This window comes from Rhineura floridana, chromosome 11 (assembly GCF_030035675.1).
Source record: "Rhineura floridana isolate rRhiFlo1 chromosome 11, rRhiFlo1.hap2, whole genome shotgun sequence".
NCBI classification, from domain to species: domain Eukaryota; kingdom Metazoa; phylum Chordata; class Lepidosauria; order Squamata; family Rhineuridae; genus Rhineura; species Rhineura floridana.
The window spans coordinates 61,654,104-61,680,259 of record NC_084490.1 but is presented as its reverse complement, the minus strand read 5'-3'; the positions used below and the strand labels follow the sequence as shown (position 1 = coordinate 61,680,259).

General features: G+C 42.3%; 1 protein-coding gene and 1 long non-coding RNA gene across 3 annotated transcripts in view; one reads left to right on the top strand and one right to left on the bottom strand.

Annotated features, from left to right (window-relative positions):
* Positions 1-26,156, bottom strand: part of LOC133366297 (UDP-glucuronosyltransferase 2A2-like) — a 45,223-nt gene that overhangs the window by 13,797 nt on the left and 5,270 nt on the right. The window contains exons 1-2 of one of the 2 annotated variants that reach the window (XM_061589257.1): positions 16,488-17,398; positions 10,214-10,362 (exon numbers count right to left, since the gene is read on the bottom strand). In XM_061589257.1, coding sequence (XP_061445241.1) covers positions 10,214-10,362; positions 16,488-17,208 — 870 coding nt within the window. In that variant the 5' untranslated portion in view covers positions 17,209-17,398. Of the gene's footprint in view, positions 1-10,213; positions 10,363-16,487; positions 17,399-26,156 lie in introns of those variants that run through there. The other variant, XM_061589256.1, reaches the window with a different exon arrangement.
* Positions 21,518-26,156, top strand: part of LOC133366298 (uncharacterized) — a 65,684-nt gene continuing 61,045 nt past the window's right edge. Inside the window, exon 1 of the long non-coding RNA XR_009758375.1 lies at positions 21,518-21,604. This is a non-coding gene — a long non-coding RNA (uncharacterized LOC133366298). The remainder of the gene's footprint in view (positions 21,605-26,156) is intronic.

The following is a 26,156-nucleotide window of genomic DNA, read 5'->3' as shown; positions in this document are numbered from 1 at the left end:
AAATTTGTAAAAATGCAATCACAATTTGGGTTGGTCTTTCACAGTGCAATCCACTTCCTGTGTAGCTTGGAAGAATTTGGTAACATGGCCTCTGAGCATGTGGTGAGTGGTGGCAACAACTCTAATCAGCCCAAATAACAGAAACAAGATATGTGCTGTGCTGACCTTGCTTTAGCAGGGAGGAAGCAACCATATTAAGACAGCTGATAGAGTTCAGATAGTCACTTTAAATATGTTTGATTTACTTTGCAATTTTAGTGGTTTCCTATGGTAAATTATTTTCTTTTCTTCTGTTTCTGAGAATATGTGAAGTACAGCAACACTTTACAAAAATTTACACTTAAAAAGCTCCAAAAACAATTGTGGAATAATGTCACTGACTATTCTGCAGAATAGTTTCCAGTGGATGTGAGCAGTGTCTCAGTGTGCACAAGATAACACAGTGGGAGGTGAAATATATTCTAGAAACTTTCTAGGTGTGCTCTGTTTTTAATTGACCATGTCCACCATTCCTTAAGTAGAGTGGTTTAAGCATAGTAGGCTGAACACATGCATCTTGGGCAGGCCAAGATTGTTTTTTCCAACAGCTAGATTTATTGCTTAAGTAGCAACATAATCTGATTTAACATCAAACTGCAATTTCAGATTCAACTGTTAATGCACCCAAAATAGAACATAACCTCAAGTTTGAAACACAAAAGGCTGTCTTCACCATCACATGACATTGACCAATAAAAAGGCATTGCAATTAATAAAAATAAATTTGACACAGATTTCTAGGATGAATAACGAGAAAAATATAATTTTCTAGGTTAGATTCTCTGTAGAAACAGTAGTGACACAGGAAAGAAGCAAAGTAAGAACACCAACAAACATACAAAAATGTAATTCTTCATCTTTGGAGGTGCGGTCCTGATTGCAGGTGTTGCCACCACTCACCATATGCTCAGAGGCACACGTTACTAAATTCTTCCAAGCAACACAGGAAGTGGATTGGACTGTGAAAAACCAACCCAAATTGTGTTTGCATTTTTACAAATGTGTAGAGCAGTACACTATCTCAGAGAGGAGGTCAGGTCTCCTGCTCTCCAGGTGCATTCACTATAGCTGCCCAATTTCCCTGCTTTTTAAAGTTTGATAGAAATATCTGTTGGCTATAGGTACGTTCTTAAACCACAAGGGTTTTTTTGCCTATTAGTGAATCAAATATAATTTGCTGCGGAGGAAAGGATAACACTAGTGAAGCAATTTAGATATTTAAAGAAAGTTATAGGAACTGTTATGAGTTTGTATGAGAAATGGATAGATAGGATTTGGAGTGAATTGAACAAAAATAGGAAAACGTATTTTGTTTTTGGGGTGTGTCAACCATTAGAATTAATAAGAATAGAAGTAATATTAATAATAGAATTAATAAGAATCAGGAAAGAGGAATTTGGTAAATATATCCAGAAAGACTAGGCCAGATAGTTAAAATACAGCACCGATACTAAAGGACCAGAGAAAAGGGAGGGCATATAGGAAAATATAAAGGTTTTAATGTTTAGATTATTTTGGCTAGTGAAAAGCTAGAACAAGCAGTGAAAAGCAAGGCATTTTCTTTCAGTCATGGTGGCATGGGATCATGGTCAGAGGCATTGCCCCTCAATTTTTCTAAAATCATTCAAGGATAAAATAGTTATACGACAACAAGGTCCCAGATGTGCATAGTAAGTCTGGTGATTATCAAAGTATTCCGTGAAGTTTTCCCAACATATTTATTTATTTATTTATTTATTTGAAATGAAAGCTTGATTAAATATATTAGCAATGCAAACTTGCATGTGATTATTGTTCAAGTCCTTGTTCAAAAATTGTTGTCTGAAATATAAACAGGAGAAATGGTGCGTGATTTCCTTACCCTGCAAAAATGTGGATGGAAAGAGCTTAGCAAGAATAAGTGGTCAAAGAGGGATAGGCACAAAAACGTACACTTGAAAAGAAACATACTTCTCATTCTTTCAAGAAAAAAGTCATGCATCCATATTCCCCAAGAAAACATATGTTCTTCTCAGCCCTTTCCCCAGCCCGGTGCCCTCCAGATATTGCTAGACTACAACTCCTGACATTGGCCATGCTGACTGAGACTAATATCGATTAAAGTCCAAAACATCTGAAGAGCACCAAGTTGGGAAGGCTCTTCTAAGTTGGGAAGGGGCGTCCAGCAACATCTTGAGGGCCACAGGTTCTCCCACCCCTGATTTGATAAGTTTTGTGTTTGATCAGCTTAATCTGCAGAAGAAGAAGCAACCATTGGAGAGAAAAATTTCTGTTCAAAGCCAGTGAAATTTCATGTATTGTCATAAGAGGGCAGTGTTCTCCATCAATATGTGAAATTCATCATATACTTTTTGAGAATTACCTTCTGCTTATAGTGTACCTCCATTAACAAAGTAGATGTGTTCCTGGACAATACTTTAACAGAAGCTTTGGTACCAGAGGTTGGAATAACATGGAAAGAATAGGGATAGTTTCCTATACCCACTCATATAGATGGTGGGGGCAGCTTCAACAGGGACTTTAAAGGGTGCCTACCCAGCGCCCACCCACTCCCCCTCCTTCTCCTCCCCTGAATCATATTACATCCTTCCCTCCTCTGGGAGAAAGCAAGATATCTCTTTAATGCAAAACAAATACACAGACTGTCAGCTTCACCCTAGGAAAGCGAGGGCACAGGCTTATCAATTTATTGACAGCAAAGCAAAGACACAGGCTGACCAGTTTCACCTTAAAGCAAAGGCATAGGCTTGAAAGTTTATCCATAGCAAAGCAAAGCTGGTCAGTGTCACCTTCCTTCAAAGGAGCTTAGTTCCTGGAGGATTCATTAACTGAGGTATTACTGTATTTGCAAATCATCATTTTAAGAAGTCTGAATGCTGAGAATTCATACCAACAGATACCATCTTCTAACATCTGGCCTTTATCTTTATTTGTTAATACTGCCAATAAGGGTGTGATTTTGTGATATCATGACCTCTACAGCACAATCCTATGCTTGTTTACTTAGAAGTAAAACCCACTGATTTTAATAGGGGCTCACTCCCAGGAAGCATGCATAGGTTTGCAAACTTAGATGGCTTTTTAACTTTGCCAGTCATTATGATAACAGTATTTAAATATACCAAAGTGTACATGAAGTGCTTAGATGGAAAGGATAAGGTCTCTCTACCCATGGCCTGTGTCACACATAAATGGGGCTTCAGTTCATGAGGTACTATTATATTACTAAGCCCACAGCATTTATGGTTATTATAGGAACACAACTATCACAGTTGTCAACCAAAACATTTAATCTCAGGAGCATATTTTGCAGCCCTACGGATTGCAGTTCATATATAGTTTTATTCTGCCTTTGTCAAGTAATCCACTTCTTTTGTGGGGGGAGAACACAGGGTGGGGATTAACAAATCCCAATAAATTGGCTGGCAACAGTACTGACGGCCCTGGGAAGATTGACTGAATTTGAATTTTACACACTCTTGTATACCCTGTACCAATTTGGTATTTCTAGCCAGCAAGTAGAGGCCTAAAGCAAGCTGTTATAGCCTTAAGTTAATCAATATATATTCAATATGTATTTGTTAGCAAAGCCTGGAGGCTTGTATTCCCCTTTCAGGCCCCAGCATCTTTGGGTATGTCAGATCACCTCGTAGCCACCTGCAGTCTAATCTAGGTGTTTTAATGAGAATATGAAGGCTTGCCCAGTATGATGCTGGAAATGTATCTTGTTAAGTGTAAAGGCATCAAAGGAGCCCAATTAGGCATAGGTTCAAGTATATGTTTATTAGTAGGCAGTTTATAGTTGGCTTGCCTAGTATGGTGTTGGAAAGCACCTTGTTAGACTTCAGAGAGTCCTGATAGGCATAGATTCAATGGATGGGTCGAAGGACGGTCAATGACACGAGTCAAGTAACGGTCAAAGAGAACTTTGCTTGTTAGTAAAGATGAAGATAAAGATGGTAGCCATATAGTTTGCCAAAAGAAGATGTCAAGGTGCTCCAAGAAAGATATAGTTTTTAGCAATTAGTCTGCTTTGAAGGTGTTCTGTGAAAAGGTCAGAACTGCCAATTATATGCAACATATGTTACTTCAAAGTGTATAATCTCATTAATCATGTATGTAACTCCATGTGTATGCCAATGATATGTGCCAAGATTTATACTATATAAGCATGATCTGTGCCCAGCATGAGTGTTCAGTCTCTGACGTCCGCTACTGCAGAGCGGTGGGACTGATCCACTTTTATTGAGAATACTTGGCTGAATGCTGTAAGTTACTCAATAAATTTTAACTCTTTGTAAGCAAACCTCTTGTCTGCATCTCATCTCTGGTAATCCAAAACTACCCTGAAGGTATACAACTCTCCCCCCCCCCATGGTCTCCATTTACCAGGGACAGCTCTGAGTTGTTGATACTTGTCCCTGATACATTCTCTCTAGTTTGCCTTTTTTGGAATGACTTTTTTTTAGCAAAAAGAGGGGGAAAGTACTAGTGTAAGCTGCTAGCGTTTTCATTCTTCTGGTTTCAGTTCTTCTCTGCTGGCCTCTGGATCAGTGGTTCCCACATTTTTCCCCCTATGGATCACGTGAAAATCACTGGTGGTCTTAGGAGACCACTTAATGATTTGTTCTGTCTGTTGTAGCAATTGTCATGCACTAAGCTAGATGTTGTGTGATTTTTAATTATATTGCTTGTTTTATTTCTTATATTTCTTATATATTGAATTCAAATTGTAATACAATAAAATACAATGTAAGAAACAAGAGAAGCAATAAAATACAATGAAAAATCAATATAAGTATTTAATGTGATGGATGTTTAAAGATCTCCCATCTTCAAACACAAATCCACAGATGCCGTGGACCACCTGAATGAACCTCAAAGGCCACCGATGGTTTATTTATTTATTATTTATTTATTACATTTATACCCCGCCTTTCTTTTCATGATAGAAACCCAAGGCGGCTTACATATGGTTCCCAGGCAGCCTCCCATCCAGGCACTGACCAGACCTGACGCTGCTTAGCTTCAGCAGGGTGCTGGCCTCATGTGCCTTCAGACCATAGCCTGGGACCAATGATGGTTTGCAGACCACAGTTTGGGAACCCCTACTTCAGATGTTAAGTATCTGAAGGGTAAGGGTAGGTGCATCGTGACTCCAGCTGAGCACCACAGTGAGGATGCAAATTGCCCCCTCTTCATTGATCAGACTGATCTTGTGAAGACTGGGAATGAGGTTATCATACTCTCTCTCTCCTCAGGGCACTGGGCTGGAAGGGACAATTTGAATCTGATCTGCCTTTAGAGGGAGTCAATCTGTCCAGATTTGCATCAGAGTTCTCTGAAAGGCAGTAGCTAATGTGGTTCATCTATTTTATTTTTATTGCCTCTTGGGCAATAAAAATTACTTGGGGAGCCAGATCAGGTCTCCAGACTGGAGGTTCATCACCCCTCAAGGCATTTTTAAAGTAATATATGTGTGTCCAAATGGACACCCAGACCAAGCTTTTGGACATCAAATGGACACATAAAATGTAATAAATGAACCAAGTATCCAAGTCATTCAAATTTGAACATTTCATATTACCAATATTATTCTTTAGATGCAGAATGCACTTGTAACCTATGGCTGCCTGGTGGATTCTTGGGAATAAAGCGATGTTTGTCCCAGAGAGGGAGATGCAGGAGTCAGAAGAGTTAATACCTCTCTCATCCATGGGGCAGACTAGAGGCAAAAATCCCCATTTGTACAGCACAATAGAGCTATTTGTGCCATCTTTCAGCCACTAGGGGGCTGCTCAGGGCACTAACTAGTGAATTGTTATAAACTTGTTACAGTCATTGTTATAACAAGAGCCAGCTATATGCTTGTTAGAATTGTATGCCCTGGCTACAGCCAGCAATATATGTCTGTTTAACTAGTAAGCTACTGGGTAAGGCCAGATTGTTTCTATAATTATGTATGCACAATTTCTGTACTGGCTGTGGTCAGCTGCTTGTATTTCTAGTCTGAACCAGACCTTCATACAGATATAAATTTAATTTTCACTGCTTAATCTTACTTTCATTTCTGATACATCCTCAGCCCCAAGGGGAACTTGGGTAGGATTTCTTTTTCTAGGGTTGCCTACTCCAGTTGTCTCTTGTCGATAACAGGATTCACTGAGATGAGGACGTTTGACATGCAAGACTCTGGGTACACATCTGCATATGCTCAGAGGCGAGGCTTTATATATTTATGTGCGTGTGTGTATGTCTAGCTTCAACTGCTCTTCTTCTTCTTCTAAATAGATGTTGGGGCCTGGGGGGGTAGAGAAAACCTCATTTGCAGAAAAGGAATACATTGCTCTTTTTACTACAAAATATAAAAATGAGATAAATATTTTCTTTTAAGTCCTGTCCACAGAGGATTGAGTGTTTTTAGTTGTTATTGTGTGCTATGCAGTTTTTTAAAATACCTTCTTTTAGTTGCTGCAAAACAAAAATAAAAATAATCCCCACATACATTTTTATAATACCAGAACAGTATTTTAACTAATTTTTCTAAGTTCTGAAATTAGACTTTTAGAGATAATGGTGATGGTGATTTTGCTTTTTAATGTATTTACTGGTGAGTGGGCAGGCTAGTAAGAATTTACCTAGACTAGTAACTTGTGTACATGCTTTTGCCAGGCTGTATTCACTCTTCCCCTTTTTTGAACCACTTTCACCTCAATCCAAATGTCAGGGCTTGCACATGGTAGACAGCGTCCCACATGCAAGCCATCTGTATGAAAAAATTGAGACCCAGCAACAATTCCTTTAAAAATGTCCTGTCACCCCTACTCTAGAGCATATGCATGTAGAGTCATGGCCACTAAGGTATCCTAGTGTATGTTGTAGCTGGGGAAACCTATTTGGATTTGTTTATAACAAAGTAGCTTTGCTAATACACCTTTAACAAAAACAACAGCTTCTTTGCTTTGTACAGTGGATAGAGGAAATTGACACAGCTTCCCAGCCTTCTGCAGCATGTAATAGTGAGCAGGGCAGTGATCCTTAGTGCAAGGAGTGGAGTTTTACTCCTACACAATACTGTCACTTTCTACAATCTGTGAAATGTCATAGTAGGGACAGCATCAGGCATGACTAGGCCCTTGGGCACCGGCCTGTCCCAGGCCCACAGAGTCGTAGCCCAACTCACCCATACAGGGCTAATAAGCCCACCCATGCATTCCACCTACCTCTCCCATCCCTGTGTATGACATGTGCACTATATGCACATGCCTGCTATCAACCACGATAGTGGCAGGGGCATCAGTCCCTTAGGGAAGCCCCTGTTGCCATCTTGGTTTATGGCAGGCATGCACATGCAGCACGCACGTCATTCACAGGAGAGGTAGGTGGAGCATGAGTGCGGGCTTATTTTACCCGCACTGACTGCACTGGGGGGGAGTACCTGGGAGTTCCCTCTCCATGATCAATGGCAGGGTCAGGAGCCAACACTGCTGCAGATCACAGAATGGGAGTGCTACCCTACCACCCTAAGGAGGGGCCCTTCAGGGTCCCTTGGCCAGGGCCTGACCTGACCGCCCTCTGGCGCCAGCCTTGTGTCAAAGGATATAGATACAGAGTACATAATGTTTATATATTTATTATATATTATTATATGTCCCTTTTTAAGTTGCCACAGTAACCTTGAGCACATATTTCCTTTTGTGGCTGTTGTTTGTACTAAAGTCTATGGAGTGTCTTAAACAGCAGAGCAAAGTTCAACAAGATACCGAAAGTATGCAAGTTGCAGGCTCCTAGGCAGAAGATGGGTTTCCTTCTTTCTTGTACCACTCATGTCAAAGGAACAGGAAACTTTCCCTCAGTCTAATAATGCCTCCATTTACAAAGCACACCTCAAGGGCCTGAAACACTTTACATGCATGATGATACATCCTTAGAACAGCCCTAAAAGGTAGGTCTGTGGAACTATCCTCAAATTGCAGATTTTGGAAGGGGGAACTGAGACTTAGAGAACTACAGCTTGCTTAAAGCCACCTAAGCCCTAATCCAGCTAAAATGAGTTGTGACTAAATCCACTGAATGAATTTAGTTACTTTCATAGCACAATCCTATGCATGTTGACTGAGAAGGAAGACCCATTGGGTTGAATTGAACTACATCCTACTCGGAGCAGACCTATTGACGTTAATGAACCTTAGTCATGTCTATTTATTTCAATGGGTCTACTCTGAGTAGGACTAGCATTAAATACCACCCATTAAGTTTAATGGGCCTTACTCCAAGGAAGGTCAGTCTAGGACTACCACTTTAATTGGTTTCAGTGGAACTTGTTGCTTCCAGGCTGTTGCAATTTTGCAGGAGAGATTCAATTACATACTGGCAAAGTTAGGGTTGCACAATTAAAATGGATTAAAGTGCTCTTGGGTAACAAATTCACTTTTTTAAAAAATTGACATTTTGCAGTATGGAAAGTGACAAGAAATTGCACCAAAAAGTATGGGGTCGATTAACAAACTGACTGATGGGAAGTCATATAATTTGGCTTCCAATTAGCTACCTGGCTAGGTTCAAGGTGCTGGTATTGGTGAACAAAGCCTTTTACAGTATGGGACCAGGATCCCTAAAAGATCACCTCATCCCCAGCTAGTGCAGAACTTGGCAGCCAGATTGCAGACCAGGGCAGGTTGGTCCACACATATAATGGCTGTACCGATTACCAATTAGTTTCTGGGTTCAATTCAAAGTACTGGTTGTGGCTCAGGACCTCAATATCTCAAGGACCGCAACTCTCCATATGAATCATCCCAGACCCTGCATTCATCATCTGTGGCCTTTCTTTGTGTGCCCCCTCCACGGGAGGCTTAGAGGTTGGCAACATGAGAACGGGCCTTTTCAGTGGTCCCCAACTTTGGAATGCTCTCCCCAGGGAGGTACACCTGAGGCCTTCTCTATCCATCTTTGGGTGTTTCCTTTTCACCCAGGCCTTTGGTATGCTGTCTTAGTCCTTTTTGTTGGGTTTTAAATTTTGTATATAGTATGTTTTTAAATTCATTTTATATTGTATGTTTTTAAAATGTGTTATAAGTCACCTAGGGGCCACTAGATATGAGGCAACTAACAAATCAATCAATCAGTCATCATCATCTCTTATATATCCAACTGATCACTATGTTCTTCAGGGCAGGGCACCCTGCAGATACCAACCTATCAGGAGGTCCATTCCACATGATGTCAGAAGTGGGCCTTTAGTGTGGTGCACCTACACTTTGGAAATGTCTCCCATTGCGTATCAGACAGGCAACTTCTCTATTGTGTTTTCAGTGCCTGCTAAAGACATTCCTGTGTTGTTGTTGTTGCCCACCATTCAACAGCAGGTCCCAAGCAGGTTACAGGTTACAACAATTTAACATTCAGTATTAGAAGCAGTTAAAACAAATTACAGCCACAGGAATAGGGTGGGTCTTGAAAACACACATCTAGCATGTTAAAGGTCAGGATAAAGAGGTGTGATTGTTTTAACTGTTTTTATATATGAAACTATTTTTTATATATTATTATACTGTAAATCACTTCAGGATGCATCATAGAAAGCGACTCAGGAACAGAACTAAATTGTCTCTTTAAGAAAAAGGAAGAGTTCACCAAGGCCTTTCTGCAACTATCTAGAATGGCTTGTTGCTTTCAGATGGGCATTCCTGTCAACTAGTCTGAAGTCCCTTTCTTGGGGCTGCGTGGCAGGCGTGGCTCACACACACACCCTCCAGTTCCTTGATTCATATGCTAACAATTCAACACATAAGGCTTATACCTGAGCCAGGAAATCCAAAAGGCACCCCCTGCCCCCCCCCATAAACATGGGGTACTATCCATGTTTCTGCAAAAGCTTCTGTGGGACATGCAGCTACAGCACAAGAGTAAAGTGTGTCCTGTGTGTCAGATCTGTCCAGCTCCCATTCTGCCATTCTGAATGTCACCTCAAATCTGCCCCAGGATAAGGCTGCCCGTGGCTTCAGATTCAGAGTTGCTATTCAGAGCAAATCCCGGACAGGAATCCACACCACATATAATTAAAAATTATGTACTCTTGCCACTTATCTCCCCCCAAACCCTCCCCTTTCTTTGAGGTACTCTGACCAAGGAACAGCGGCTATTATCATTGAAGGGCAAAGGAGAGAATTACCTCAGGCAAAGGCTTGGCTGGCTGACAGTGCAGACCCCCCACAAACTCAAAATTTGGCAGGAAAGGCCGAGGAAATTCAAAGTCCCAGTAGGTTCGGATCAGCCAGATCTCCGCTTTCCCCATTACTTCACATAATGTTGTGGGTCTCCCTATTAAACGACAAAAAAGAATGGGGTTAAATTCAGCTTGTTTCTCCTTCACAGATAAAAAGGCTTTGGCAACCTTGTTTTCAGAAATAATGAAAGCTCATCTGCACATTGTATTTCAGCTGCATACTGTACACCTAAAAAGAGAAAGAGATGTGAACCACAGCAGGGGATAAACTTGTGCTTGCAGAAATACATGTATCATACACCATTGTTTGTTAGTAAGTGACTCTTTGATGGATATTATTTCAGAGGCAAATCCAAATTTTCTGTTCCATAATGTTTGAAAGAATCCTTTGCTCTGAAGTCAGCATTGGTAGCTGGATTGATACTCGTGACATCTACTTAGACAATCTTCCCAACCTGGTGCCTTCCAAATGTTTTGGACTACAGCTCCAGCTAGACTTAGGCGGCATGTCTGCGCTAGGAGGGACTGTTGGGAGTTGTAGTCCAAAACACCTGGAGACCACCAACTTGGAGAAGGCTGGGTTAGATTGTATTTCTCAGGGTTTGTGAGAGTTTTAGAGCTACTTCTCTGTGACACATTTTTCTCAGTAGGAAAGATTTGGAATGAACCACATTGAAGAGTTTTTTAAAAGCAAGGAAAAATGCTGAAATGAGAATCGCATAAGATTGAAAGCAACTCTCCATTAATTTTTCAGGAAAGGTAGCTTCCTGCTCACTTATCATTCCAATAAAACAGGGAACGTTAAGAGGTAAGTATCCACTTCTAACCTTGTATAAATGGAATTGCAGCACGTCTGAACAGCAAAAAGCCTAAAGTGTCTCCAATCTTACCTAAAATCTCACTGTAATATCGATCCCACTCACTTGCCCAGAAATACAGGAAAAGGCCATCATTATAAGCATAGAAGATAAAATTTTTCAGCCTCTCAACAAAGCACATCCGGTCAGTCATCCCCCCAGTGCTAGCAGCAACATATGAAGGAGGTGCAGGGAGTTGTCCACAAAGTCTCTCCATGGAGTTACCATCTGAGAACCGAAAAGTATAGAGAAAGGGGATTTCAAGCCACTCTGCCACCAGGTCACCGCAAGGTGAAAGCGGGTCTGAGATAAGAATGTTGAAGGCCTCCTGCTGCAGCTTCTCCATCAGAGTGTCATTTCGCAAAATGCTGTCGCAAAGCTTTTTGGACATTTCATCAAAGGAGGCAATTATCTCCCTCATCTTCTGCATAGCTTTCCAAAAGGGGATTTGGGGCACCTCATATATCGCTACATTCAGGAATTTGTCCAAAATAGCCAACACATCCTCCTTGGTGAAGGGCACAGACAGGACCTCAAAGTGGTAAGAGGCAGAAGATGTCTCTTCCGGATCTATCGAAAGAGATGCTGACGGTGTCAACACAGTCACCATGTGGCCCCTTAAGGTCAGTTCTTTGAGCATTAGCTTCATGTTAATCCAGTGACTGGCATCTGTGGGCCAGACCAGCACTCTCCCACTAGAGCTGGTGCCCCAATAGCACACCTGTAGCCACAACAGGATGAGGACCCTCTTCCCTTGCATAGTGGGAAGCAGCGCAGTTTCCCCAACAGAGTAACAATAACCCCAGCTGATGATTCCACAAATAAAATCCTGCTTTATTTGCTCAGCTCTGAGCTTAAGTTTAGTGCAGTGCAAAAGTCCTTTATGCAATAAAAATCAATAACACATAACAAATCCTGGAATGGATTGCTCAACATTCAGGCTATAGGAGGATAAAGTCAAGTCACTACTTCTGCTGGATTGTTCATGAAATTTAGAACACTTCTGAACATAGGCTCCGATTCACAAAAGACAGGAAATGGAATGGAAATCCCACAATTAATTGGCACACAACTTTAAATATCCAACCAAAACAAAGAAGAAGGTCCTCAAGAAGAAGAAGAAAAACAGACATGGTAACAGGAACCTCCAAAATCAATGATATTGTATAAAAAGTTATTTAGAAGCAAATAGTTTAAAACTACCTATGAAATGAACAAACACAAGCAATTAAAATTTCTCCAAACACTTCAGATGTCAAGCGAAATGAGGTGTTTTGAGAAATTGTAATTGTCACACAACAGTGGCTATCATTCATGCTTGTTTGTATACCTGTTCATTTATTTATTTATTGTATTTGTATCAGAGCTTGGAAAAGTTACTTTTTTGAACTACAACTCCCATCAGCCCCAGCCAGCATGGCCACTGGATTGGGCTGATGGGAGTTGTAGTTCAAAAAAGTAACTTTTCCAAGCTCTGATTTGTATACCTCCCCATAGCCGAAGCTCTCTGGGCGGATAATGAAAAACATTAAAAACATTTTGTATGTAGTCTTCAATTGTTCACTTATTAATGACTTTTTATTCAATTTAATTGCTTTGAGGGTTTCCTGTTACTTTGTCTGTTGTCCCCCCCCCTCCCATTTTAAATTATGCAACTGTAAGTTTACCTGTGGGGCAGTATGCGATTTATTTGTTTGTTAAAAGTATTTGTCACCCACTTTTTCACTGCCACAGACAATCCCACAAGACAAAATGAAACAATGCAATAGAGCATAGCTAATATACATTATGGGGCTGGCAATTTCTAGATACTCAACATATAATCACAATAGCATAAGAGTCTTATTATTCACAAGCAGGGGGAGTGCCTTCTACACTAGGGATTAATTTTGGTTCTCTCATTTTCTCATTTTTCCAATCTTAATTTCAGTTCTCCACATTTCTGCAATTGGCTGTTGTTGTTTTTAAAAAAAACCTCATAAAAATTCTTCAGCATTTTAGTGCAATTTTCTCATAATAGGCAGTTTTTAGGCATTTTTGACTAATGTACATATTTTTGCAAGCTATTTCTCATCATATAATGCATTTTTGTACATTCTTTTCACTCGTATATTCATTTTATTTGCACTTTCCCCTAACATATGCATTTTTATAAACACTGGGTGGTGAACTGCATTACAAAATTCAAATAAGTGTGAATTTGAAGGATGGCTATATATTGGTTCTGATATTGTTTCGGAAAGTGTGAATTTGATAGATTCAGCTTAAAATGCAAAATGAATAAAATTTCTCACCCATCCCTATATTTACACAAGCTGACGTTTAAAGCAGGACAAGTGTAGCTTGTGAATGTGGCAGTGTTCAATAACTGAGAGAGAACCAGGGTGGTGTAGTGGCTAGAGCAGCCTTTCCCAACCAGTGTGCCTCCAGATTAGGGTTGCCAGGTTCTTGGCCTGAGACTGATCCTGTATCTTTAGGAGAAGAGAAAGTCACCCAAGAGCAGGTGTTCTTGCAACACTGTAATGGGAAAAACCACAAGGTGGAATTCTCCCTTCCCCCTGCACAACTTTTAAAGATACAGAAGACCTCCAGGAGGCTAGGCCTGGCAACCAAGAGGTCTTCTATATCTTTAAAAGTTGTGCAAGGGGAAGGAAGAATTCCACCTTGTGGTTTTTCCCATTACAGTGTTGCAAGAACGCCTGCACTTGGCTGACTGTCTCTTCTCCTAAAGATACAGGATCAGTCGCAGGCCATGGACCTGGCAACCCTACTCCAGATGTTGTTGGACCACAACTCCCATCAGCCTCAGCCAGCATTGCCAGTGGACAGGAAAGATGGGAATTGTGGTCCAACAACATCTGGAGGCACACTGGTTGGGAAAGGCTGGGCTAGAGTGTTGGACTAGGATCTCATTCAAATCCCCACATAGCCATTAAGCTTGCTAGATGACCTTCAGCCAGTCAGTCTGTCAGCCTAACCTACCTCACAGGCTTGTTGTGAGGATAAAATAGAGAGGGAGGAGAACCACCTTGAGCTCCTTGGCAAAATGCAATAATAAATAATTTAAACAATTTTAAAAGGTACTTCAGGATCTGTGTTTATCTACCACATTAGTAGCCATCCGTTACATGATTTGTATCTTTTTTTAATTTAACAGGGTGTATATACTGATAACATAGGCCCCACTATGTTCAGTAGGGCTTACTCCCTAGTGAATGTGTTTAGGGTTGCGGTCCTAATTAATTAAAAAAGTTATATTCCTATTGTATATTGGGGGGGGTTGTACCTTAACTGTAAACATCAGCCATGAGAGCAAAGCCACTTGTCATTTTCAAAAATTACATTTACAAATCTCCAACACCCCAATATTCTTTGTTCTAGAGGACTTAAGAACATTCTCAATGGTTCTGATGACCTCAAATATCTCTAATTAGACATGTGCTTTGTGTTTCTAGGTTACCCAGGAGGGGAAACGCATACCAAGACAGAGTAAAGATGGCCATTTAACAAGATGGCACCCTCCTGGGTTCCATACAGGTAGGAATGGGAGAGAAATTCAATTCTGATTGTATTTAAAGCTGAATCTTTCAAATTCACACTTTCTGAAACAATATGAGAACCAAAACACAGGCATCCTTCGAAATTCGCACTTATCTGAATTTTACAGTGCATTTCTCCACCCAAACAATGTTTATAAAAATCCATATATTAGGGGAAAGTATGCATAAAATATATTAGTAAAAAATAGCATACAAAATTGCATTCTGTTAAGGGAAATTGCTTGCAAAAATGTATTAGTCAAAAGTGCATACAAAAATGTGTGTGTGAGGAGAAATTCTCACTAAAATGCTGAACAATTTTCATGTGCAGAAATGTGGAGAACTTAATTTAAGATTGAAAAAATGAGAAACTCGGAGAATTGAAACTGACAGATCCTGCTATCCCTGTATACAGGAAATGGGGATGCCTACCCTTATGCATTCTCTATGGTGTAAGCAGTTGACTGAATCTGTATTGACTGCAATAGGACTCTATTCCAGGGGCAAGACTAAGAAAGAACAGTTGGGGATAGTCAGTTTCATGAGATAAGTTAGCTCCTCTTCCTTATGTCAATAGAGGTAGCCTTGATCAAATAAATGTAGGGACTCCCTTCTGCTCCCAGCAAACATAGACATCCCCCAGCCTCCCTTGTTTGGAGTGATGTCTCTGCCAGAAAGGAATGCAGCAATGATACATTGAAACCCTGATCCAGTAGGGGCTAGGAGGTCCTCAACCAGTCAGAGTTGGCTCACTGCTGGGACTATACTTGTTGCTGATAAATCCTCCACACAGGACAAAGTGACCACTTAGCCCTGGGATTTTCCAGCTACTGGTCTCTGTCCCATAGGTGATGCCAAGTCCTCCAGAGAGGGAAAGAGCATCCCTCTGCCCAACACACACACCTTGCCCTGTTCCAAACCAGATTGTGTGTCTCTTCCTCTCCTCTCAGTAGTAGCACATCCTCCTTTTCAAAGGCTCCAGACCCTCCATCGTTCCACTCTTGCCACTTTCTGTGCCTCATCAGACCACTAAAAATGGCCCTAACTATGCCTCCTCTCCTTGCTAGACCCCTCCTTGGCTCCAGTCAGCTGTCAGGCAGGACCACAAACTCTCAGCGCCAATATGGGACATCTGGAGCAGGGGGGGATGGTTGAGGATTTCATCTGGTACACATTTTGATGTGGACTAAACCAACCCAGGAATCACTACACAGAATGGAAGGCAACAGTCAGTCAAATATCACACATCTCTGAATTTTGCAATGCAGTTATTGACATATATATATATGTATAACAAAAATGAGTAAGATATAAAAAGTATTTGGACAAAAATGTGTAAAATACCAGCAAATAAATAAAATATTATGTAAAATTATGTAAAATATGGTAAAATATGTATTTTGATAGTATTTTAGTGTGAATAGTCATGCTTTTTAAAATTTTGCTTAGTCACATTTCTGCACTGTTTTTATATATAATGGAGATGTAGAGTCCAATCTTAATCTCAGAAAAGGTATCCAGGTCTCTCACCTGGATACCTTTTCTGAGATTAAGATTGGACTCTACATCACCATTATATATAACGGAGTTGAAACTCGAGTTGAAACTCCCTCTTCCTCTGCCATAGCTCCCTCTCCCATGGTCAGTTGCCTGAATCTACCCCACCACCACACCTGCCGCATTCCACTCCCGTACTGGAGGTAGTTTGGGGGATGGAGCAAACAGAAAAAGAGAGAAATCATATGACACATATGTATATGGGAACCAAACTGATTGATGTAGATGTCAAAAACACAGTAACCAGAACTAGGAGCAAGCTTTTACCTAGAACATCACTATAGAACTCATTCCAGTCTTTATAGATAACATGATGGAAAAAGAAATCATTGAAGAGGTAAAATAACACATTTTGGACCCGCTCCATGAAGAACATCCTGTCTGTCAGCTCCCCCATGCTGGCAGGCACATACGATGGAGGAGCTGGGATAGTCCCACAGAGACGCTCCACTGTGTTTCCCATAGAGAATCGGTAGGTGTATATAAATGGGACACCAAGCTTCTGAGCCAGTAGTTCTGCACAAGGGATGAGTGGGTCTGAAATCAGAACATCAAAACCAGCCGATTCCATCTTCTCGAGCAGTTTCTTGTTGGTCACAGCCAAGTGACAGAGAATTTTGTACCTGTGAATTATTTCCGTTGCTGAGTTAGACAACCTGCTGAAAAGTTCCCAGGAAGAAAGTTCATGTCTCCCATAAACCCACAAATATAGGATGTCCTGCCACATATCTTCCATCTCTGCCTTTGAGAATGGAACAGGTATCACTTCAATTTGAAAAGGGAAAGCTTCACTGGAGTTGGTTATCTGGAAGAATGAAGGCAGTAGGACAGTCACTTGGTGGCCTCTGGCTATGAGCTCGAGCATGATGAATTTCAAATTGATCCAGTGGCTGTGGTCTGCTGGCCAGACGAGGACTTTCCCACTGGAAGCTGAGCCCAAGAAGAACACCCAAACCACGGAAAGTACCAGCAGTGACTTTACAGACATTGCGTCCCAGTTTTTCTCTGCTTGATTCAGAACGTTCCAAGGTGACAGCCTGGGCTCATGCAAGGCACTTCTGTATATCACAGCCTTCTACACTGCTGAGCCGTTGCCATACTTTGGTTCTGTGCTAGAGCAAAATTGTTATCTGTAACAACATGGCATGATTCAGTCCACCTGTAACAGGTTGCAAAACAATCCCTCTGCTCAGTGCATAGTTTTATTTGACTTAGTAATAGAAAGGACTTTGGACGAGTAAACAAGTGTTCTCAGCTAACCTCTCCCAAGGGCCCAAAGTATTCTCACATAAAATTTGAAGCAGATGAAATTGCTTGCCTATAACTCAGGAGTTGGCAAACATTTTCAGACCAAGAGATAAATTCCCTTCTGGGCAACCTTCCACAGACCACATGCCAGTGGTGGGCAGGTCAAGAGTGAAAAGTGGGCAGAACGATGAATGTGACTTTTATCTTTGTACAGTAGGCTTTGTACAGCTACACACCCCTCTGTGCCCTCTATACAGGCAAGAACAAACCCAACCAGAGTTCAAGGAACATTCTAGCCAGGCAAAAACACTCAAGAAGGGAGCAAAGCAGGGCTGGTGAGGGGTGTAACTCAGGGGTTGTGGCCTAACGGGAGTCCCAAGGGTGAGACAGAGAGGCCCAGATGATCATACACCCCCCCCCCGGCCTGAGGTTCCCTATCCCTGTTGTAACTGTTGCTTTTGGAGAATGGCCCACACTCACAATCACCTGTGGGTGACAGTCCCTGGTTGATCAAAGGTAGTATCAGACATGATAGTATTTGTATATAACCTCTCTCAGATCAGAATCTTTGTGACTACTGCTGAACCTATTGAAAATGCAGCAGCTTTTTAGGCTACATCCACACCAGACATTTATTCCACTTTAACCAGTCATGGCTTCCCCCAAAGTATCCTGGGAAGTGTAGTTTGTGAAGGGTGCTCAGAGTTGTTAGGAGACCATTACTCCCCTCACAGAGCTGCAATTCCCAGAGTTCTCTGGAAAGAGGGGCTGACTGTTAAACCACTCTGGCCACTGGAGCTCTGTCAGAGGAATAGGAGACTCCTAATAACACTCAGCATTCTTCACAAAATACACTTCCTAGGATTCTTTGGGGGAGGCCATGGCTGGTTAAAGTGGAATAAATGCCTGGTGTGGATGTGGCCTTAATGAGACCTAAAGAGTGGAGGAGGAGGCTGATGTTGGCTCTTGAATCCCACTCCCTTATTAGACACAGAGGTGCATAACATATCATAGCCTGGATAAGAATCTAAGGCTTGCACACCTCTCCTACCCAAAATACATTTTGTCCACCTCGGTGTAAGAATAAGAAAACGTGCGTGTTCCCTTTAAGGGATATTTGAGGAAATATCCCATGTACCTGTTTACCATGATGTAACTTCCTAATGGGTGGGGTTAGTTACCTGGTTTCCTCCTCTTTTGTCCTGGGATATCGCAGACTCCTGCATATCCGCCATTGCCACTACTTTTTACCTCTGGGAGAGGCAGCATGGAAGATGCTCTCCTGAGAGCATCATTACCGAAGACTAATGGACTCCTTTCATCTAAGCTAGAGCCTATGTTTCCTGAACATATGAAAGGTCGTGAGTAAACATTCTTTATCTTTTTACCTAAGAAGATTGTGTCTGCTGTTGTTTGTGCCTAGGGAAAGGTGGGCTGGTTTTACTCTCACTTCCACTGCTTGCATTTATATCTCAGCTAAGAAATAGGACCATGAAACTGTACCTATTTCATTTTTTAAAATTACCAAACACTTGGATCAGATGAGATCAAAAGCCACAGTTCTGTATTGTATTGAAATGATTCCTGGGGATATTCAGAGCAATTTGTGAAGAAATCAAACTTTGGACCAGACACAACTCTAGGGAATTTCATGGGGGCAGGCCCTTGGCAGCAGGGATGTATGATCTGAGGTGGCCCAAAGATGTTCCCCAAACCTAAGTTCCTTCTTCAGGCTGCTTATGCACCTCTGTTTCAAACAAAGAACTGGGAACCAGAAACCAATGGCAGCCACAGGAGGCAAATGGAATGTGGCTGTATGGCCCCCTCCAGGTGTCCTTTTTATTGTGCATTCATGATTATTTGTCCTCATGATATGATCCCACTTTCAGTACTATTTGTCCTTGCAAAGGTTTTGAGCAATCACCTGCTTCATTTCCAGTCAGTTCATATCCTTTAACTTCCTACTGAAATCTCATAACTTTTTGTACTATAAAATTCTGGCTTACTTTGGTTCATTGCACTATAGCCCCCTCTGGACAGCACTAATGTGGTAGCATTGGGGAACCAGAACAGCACAAACTAAAGCAGAATAAATCCACTAATGCACTAATATTGTGTCAAGAATATGTTGCAGAAGGCGATCTATGTCTAAACAAGGGGTTTGGAACCCTGTGGGCCAACTCTGACAGATGGGTGGGACAACTGCTGTTAATCACATGATGTCATTATGCAACATGATTGACAGGTAGGTTGGCCTGCTCACCTGTCAAAATCCCTTGCAAAGGGTTCCCCATCTGGCCGGCTGGTGCGTGAGACAACCGTGGCACAAGGGGAGTTGCCAGCCCCAGGTTTGGTGCTTTGGAAAGTTCTGAACATAGCTCTTCTTTCTCTCCTTCCCATCAGGTGATGGAGAGAGGAGAAAGAAGCCTGCAGTTTGCAAGTACTGGCTGCGTGTGGGCGAAGTCCCTCTCACAGCCAATGCCTGCAAAAAAAACAGGATTGCCTGCCGTGTCTGCATGCATCTGTTCCTAAGGCCTCTCCTGCTTGCTGCTGGTGTTTGCAAAAGACATCTTTCAATCCACCCCGCCACTTGATAAAGCTGGAAGAAGCCTGCATTTTGCAAGCATTGGCTACACACAGGAGAACTCCCTCTTGCAGTCGATGCCTGCAAAACCTGGAGCTGCCTGCCTTGGCTGTGTGCGCCTGTTTCCAGTGGGGAACAGATGCACACAGCCACACTGACCAGGATTAAACCCCACTCATCAGTTGACAAGATGGGGCTAAATCCTGTTTTGGCTGCGAACGCCTATTCAGGTGTATGCAACCAAGGCAGAATTGAACCCTTCTCATCAGCGAATGCCACAAGTGATGACTGACAGGTAGGCTGGTTTGGGGAAAAGGGCCTAACAGGTCAAATTGCACCCCCTGGAGGGCCAAGACTGGCCTGTGGGCTGGAGGGTCCCCACTTCATCTAAACCAAACTTAAATGGGTTTAACAGTAATTCCCTGTTCCCAGGAAATTTGAATACATGGCCAAGATCTAAGTGCTTCATGAATGAGCAGAAAGCAATATTTCTGGCAGCAGCCTCTTTCTGGCAGTGCCTCATGGGATGCTGCTGGAGAGCTGGTTCACATATGAGCCAAGATCCACATTAAAAATGCTGCTTTTTCCATCGCGACTGATATTGGCAGTTCACATACTTCTGCCCTCGCTACGAATAAATTGGCTGTTTTTCCCTTTAGCATTCACACACGTGTGCATTTATTGCTATCAGTGTTTCCTTGTTGCCGCGCCCACACATTAGCATGTTAACTGCGGAGGCAGGGAAGGCGCGGTGTTTCCCTAAACAAAAGGAGGAATAGGCGCTTGAAAGAAAGGGAATCTACAGCTGACCCCTTCCCTGCGGTGCAGGTTTTCTCCCATCCCCCTTGCTCCCATCCGTGGCTGTTAGGCTGTCCCAGCGCGAGATTGGTGTCCCTGTGCCACCCCAGGACAAGCCTCAGCATGCATTCTGAGAAACATTTAAAAAACCCTTTAGAGAGACATTAAAAGCAGCTACTAAAGGGAGCACTGACCGTTTAATATTATCGCTTTCTGTGAGTGGAGCAGATGCTGGGATGAGACGCCAAGGCAGCTCCCCTTTCCCCTGTGCTTTTGGGCGCTTATAAATTACCCCAGCGGCACCTTCACCAGCCTCCTCTCGCTGTGGCTGTGTGCGCTCCAAGCCTGGATGTAGCTCCAGCAAGCGGCACGTAGCAGCTTGCGGACCCCCCCCCCCCGCAGCTCAAGCGAGAGAGCCGGCCAAGGTTCCCCAGGAAGGAATTTCCTCAGCACCAGCTCTTCGCTGCTACCCTCGGGGAGTAGTTGGCATCACTGCAGAAGAGAGAGAATGAAGGGGTGGGGGAAAAACCCTCTCACATCACATGCAGAGAGCTTTCACAGAATGTTTAAAGTAGCGGGGGAGGAAATGTATGGGGGAAGCGGAAGAAAGCGGGAGAAAGGAAGGCAAGAGCGACCGGAAGTGGCTTCATCAATGGCAGGAAACAAAATGACGCCCAGAGACAGTTAAAGGAGCGGAGAAAAGGGAGGATCCAATGGCGAAGAAACTGTGCAGCCAAAAAAAGGTGCTTCAAAGGTAATACATGGTAGAAGAGCACCGAAGCAGGTGCGGATTTTAAAAGCAATTTTGGGTTTTTGTCACATCAATTTATTCCAGAGTTAAAGGCAAAAGCAGCTGAATGTAATCGCGTTGGCAAAAACTTCATGCAAACGGTCCAAGTTAAAATGATCTGCAAAAAGCCTCTGATCCAGATTATGCTGGCATCTGAACAGGCCCGGAGAGAACTTTCTGGCCTTGGGGAGGCTTTTGGTAGACTCAGAGGGCTGCTATGGGAGGGGAAGCTGAAAAGCCCCTGTGTGCAAGCAGAGCACTATCCACACTGCTTTGGAATCCAATCTGTAGCTCAGCAAAAGAGCCGAGGGAACCAGTTCTCCAGCTGAGAATTCTCAGGGCAGCCTCCAGTTCCAAGGAAAGATTATTTGCCAGAAGCAATGACAGGGTGGAGCTACTTGCCATGAACAACAATGGGGATGCCACTATGAGTTCTCCCCTCTGTCATGTGCAATCACTTATGTCCTGTGCAGCTTTTCCCCACTCCCTTCAGTGGCAGCCAGTACTATGGACTGGAAGCTGGGAAACACATGTCATTGGGACTAGAGATGGATGAGCTGTCTAAAGCTCATCTCAACATTAACTCAGAAATTAACTGAGATCTTCTGCAAAATAAATGGAAGATCCTCATATCATTTTTTCAAAGCCAATCTGAGGGTTCAGAAAACATTAGCCACCTATCTCCACCACCCTTCCCATTCACAAACGCTGTCCTCTACCAGCCCAGGAAGCAGGTCTTTCATTCCTTTTTCCCTCTCGTTCCCCCACAACCTGCTGAGTAGCAGCATGCCAGGAAGAGCCAGGGAACCATGGAGATACAGCTCTCTCAAGGGCTGCTGCAGACAGCTGGGGGGGGGGGGGAGCCAGGAATGTTGATTCAAACTAGGGAAGAATTTTAGGACTTTTAACACTTCCCTTTTGTTTACAAGCCCTCAAGTACGTTTCCAGGCCTGTCAAATTCAGAATTAAACAAATGCATTGAGGATAAGGCTAATGACTGCTATGGCTACTAACGGCTATGTTCTACTTTTGGAGGCAGTATGCTTCTGAGTACCAGTTGCTTCTGAATACCCATAGCAGTGTTCATATGTCACATTAAAGGAGTGTACAGTCTGTGTATCTGTGTAAATTAAGGTTGCCAGATTCATGGCCTGAGGCTGATCCTGTATCTTTAGGAGAAGAGAAAGTCAGCCAAGTGCAGGCGTTCTTGCAACACTGTAATGGGAAAAACCACAAGGTGGAATTCTCCCTCCCCCCCCTCCACAACTTTTAAAGATACAGAAGACCTCTTGGTTGCCAGGCCCAGCCTCCAAAAGGTCTTCTGTATCTTCAAAAGTTGTGGAGCAGGGAGGGAGGATTCCACCTTGTGGTTTTTCCCATTACAGAGTTGCAAGAACACCTGCACTTGGCTGACTTTCTCTTCTCCTAAAGATACAGGATCAGGATCAGGCCATGGACCTGGCAACCCTAGTGTAAGTGTAACCCAGTAGTGTATATTACAGTAATAATTCTCCACATGCTCAGTAAGATAACAAAAGCAGAGGGCAGCCACCATTATGGGCAGTTAGCCTTACTGTTGCCATTTTAGTACTTTTCCCACTAAATCAATTGTTTTTAGGAACGCATTTGGTGGCAAATTTTCCTGTCTAATGCCTAGCGGAAAATCTAGTAGATGTCAAACATTTTATGGTGAAAATCTGGTAGTTTTTACAAATACTTCAATTTCATAATTTTTCTCTATTATTGTTGTTGTTGTTTTATTTTTACTCCGCCCTTCCTTCCATCAGGAGCCCAGGGCGGCAAACAGAAACACTAAAAACACTTTAAAACATCATAAAAAGACCTTAAAATACATTAAAACAAAACAAGGTTAAAAACATTTTAAAAAAACTTTAAAAACATCTTTTTTAAAAACAAAAAAGGGTTAAAGATATTGAAAGACATATTAAAGGCAATTCTAAAACAGATGCAGACTGGGATAGGTCTCAACTTAAAAGGCTTGTTGAAAGAGGAAAGTCTTCAAAAGGCGCTGAAAAGACAGCAGAGATGGCAGCTGTCTAATATTTAAGGGGAGGGAATTCCACAGGGTAGGTGCCGCCACGCTAAAGGTCCATTTCCTATGTTGTGCAGAGCAGACCTGCTGATAAGATGGTATCTGCAGGAGGCCCTCACCTGCAGAGTGCAGTGATCAGCTGGGTATATAAGGGGTAAGACGGTCTTTCAGGTATCCTGGTCCAGAGCTGTATAGGGCTTTGTACACCAAAACTAGAACCTTGAACTTGGCCTGGTAGCAAATGGGCAGCCAGTGCAGTTCTTTCAGCAGCAGGGTGACATGTTGGTGATAACTTGCCCCAGTGAGCAGTCTCGCCGCCGCATTTTGCACTAACTGCAGTTTCCAGACCAACCTCAAGGGCAGCTCCACATAGAGCGCATTATAGTAATCGAGCCTGGAGTTTACCAGTGTGTGGACAACAGTGGTCAGGCTATCCCGGTCCAGAAATATTATGTATTTCATGAAACTGTCAAGCCAAAATCTAGCCTTTTATTTTTTTTCTACATTCAGACATTTTCTTGTATTTTTCATTGTTTGCATTTCTGTTCCTATGTATAGTCTCTAAAGCACTACTTGATTATTGTTTCATTTCTGCTGTAAACCAAGGCTAGTTGGCTACCCCTTTGATCGAAAGGATACCAGAGTGACATACTCAACAGCAGTGGATTTTGGGTGTGGTGTGGGAAAAGAAATTATTTTTGGCAACACTAGTTAGCCTGTTGTGAGAAAGGGAGATTACTTACCTCAGTGCAATTAGGATGAGGCCTGGCTATCTCCTCTCTGTAAGACCCTGAACCCTTAAGAACAGGTTAGTAGAGAGGTTTTGCTTAAAAATCTAATGATATGTTATGAAGTCCCCCAACACTACAAGTTCCATGTCTACTTATGTTTTTGTGTTTGTGTGTCATAAAGGGCTGTAAGTTTCAGCTTCCTGAATTACTGGCACTGCTGTGGAGCTTAGGTGAATCAATGAGAAGAGACAATTTTCTCTCTGTGGCCAGCAGAAAGATCAGGCTTCAGGGACAGGTTCTGTAGTGACAACCTGAAAGACAGAAGTCTGGAAGGACAGTGGTCTGTTTTATTGTTTTGTGACATTCATGTAAATTGTATCATTAATGTTATAAAGTGTTTTTGCGTGTGTGATGGTACAACACAAAATAACTTCACCTCCTTCTTTTGCTCCCATTGGCAGCCATTTTGTGTTGGCACCCATAGCACTTTTTTCAAGCTATGAGTACTGGCACCTCATTATTATCATTATTATTTTTACCAAAAAAGCACAATATATATCTGTTGTTTGAGGTTTGAGAGTTTTGTTATTTCCCACTGTGTAAGTATTTTGTTGTGAGTGCCTTCACAGACTGATTAAAGAACTTTGAAAATATCTATATCTATATATCATCTTATAAAAGAGTTATATACACAAGCAGCTGACCTGTACAAATCCACAAATGTACTGTCTTTCACCCAAACACTTGTATATATGTAGAGACAGCTTGTACCTGTGTTCAGTATAACACGTGAACAAGCCTTATGTAAAAGGCATTCAGGTATTTGAAGAAAGCTGTCCCCCACTCAAGGCCAAAATAGATGTTACTTTAATTGCATGGTTGGCTGCTACATTTGTTGTTGTTGTGTTTAAATTAACACATAGTACAAGGGGGGATTTTAATTGAAACTAGTGCACGGGGAGGAAAGGTCTAAGTTTTCCCTCTTCAGCTTAGGGAAGGGCTCAGTGGTACAGCACATGCATTGCAGGTAAAAGGACTGTAGACAATAATACTGAGCTAGAGTGACCAATTGTCTTGGCACAGTATAAGGAAGCTTCCTATATTCCTAGCTGTGACCTCGACAAAACGTTTGATGGGCAACTATTCATGAGCACTGTAAATATGTTTTTCCAACCTGATGGATATTTAAACAGTTTGTTATCAAGGGGGACTTGTCAGCTTCTTGCTCAAATCGAGTGAATTATGTCCCACAATCCGCTAAACTAGAACCTAAGAGAATGTAAGATTAGCCTGGCAGGAATTATTCTTGATAAATCCATGCTAGCTTCACTTAATCACAGGACCAGCTCCAGACTTCAGGGGGGCCTTGGGACTGTGCTGAGGATGCCCCCCAATGCACACATACATGGCTATAACTGAGCAGTATTATTTTCTTCTTCTGTCACTTCAGCAACACCACCACTCACCATCTTCTCTGCTGGTGCACAAATTGCATTTTAATGTTGGGCATGATGGTGTCATTTTTGAATAGGAGTCAGGCTCAGATCCCATCCTTGCTGGCCCCCACCATCTTCATTTACCCAAAATGCAGTGCCTTGATCCACAGATCTATGACAGGGATGGGGAACCTGTGGCCCTCTGGATATTGCTAGATTAATGCTGCCATAATCCCTGACTGTTGGGCTTGCTGGCTGGGGATGATGAGAGCTGAAGTCCAACAACATCTGGAGGG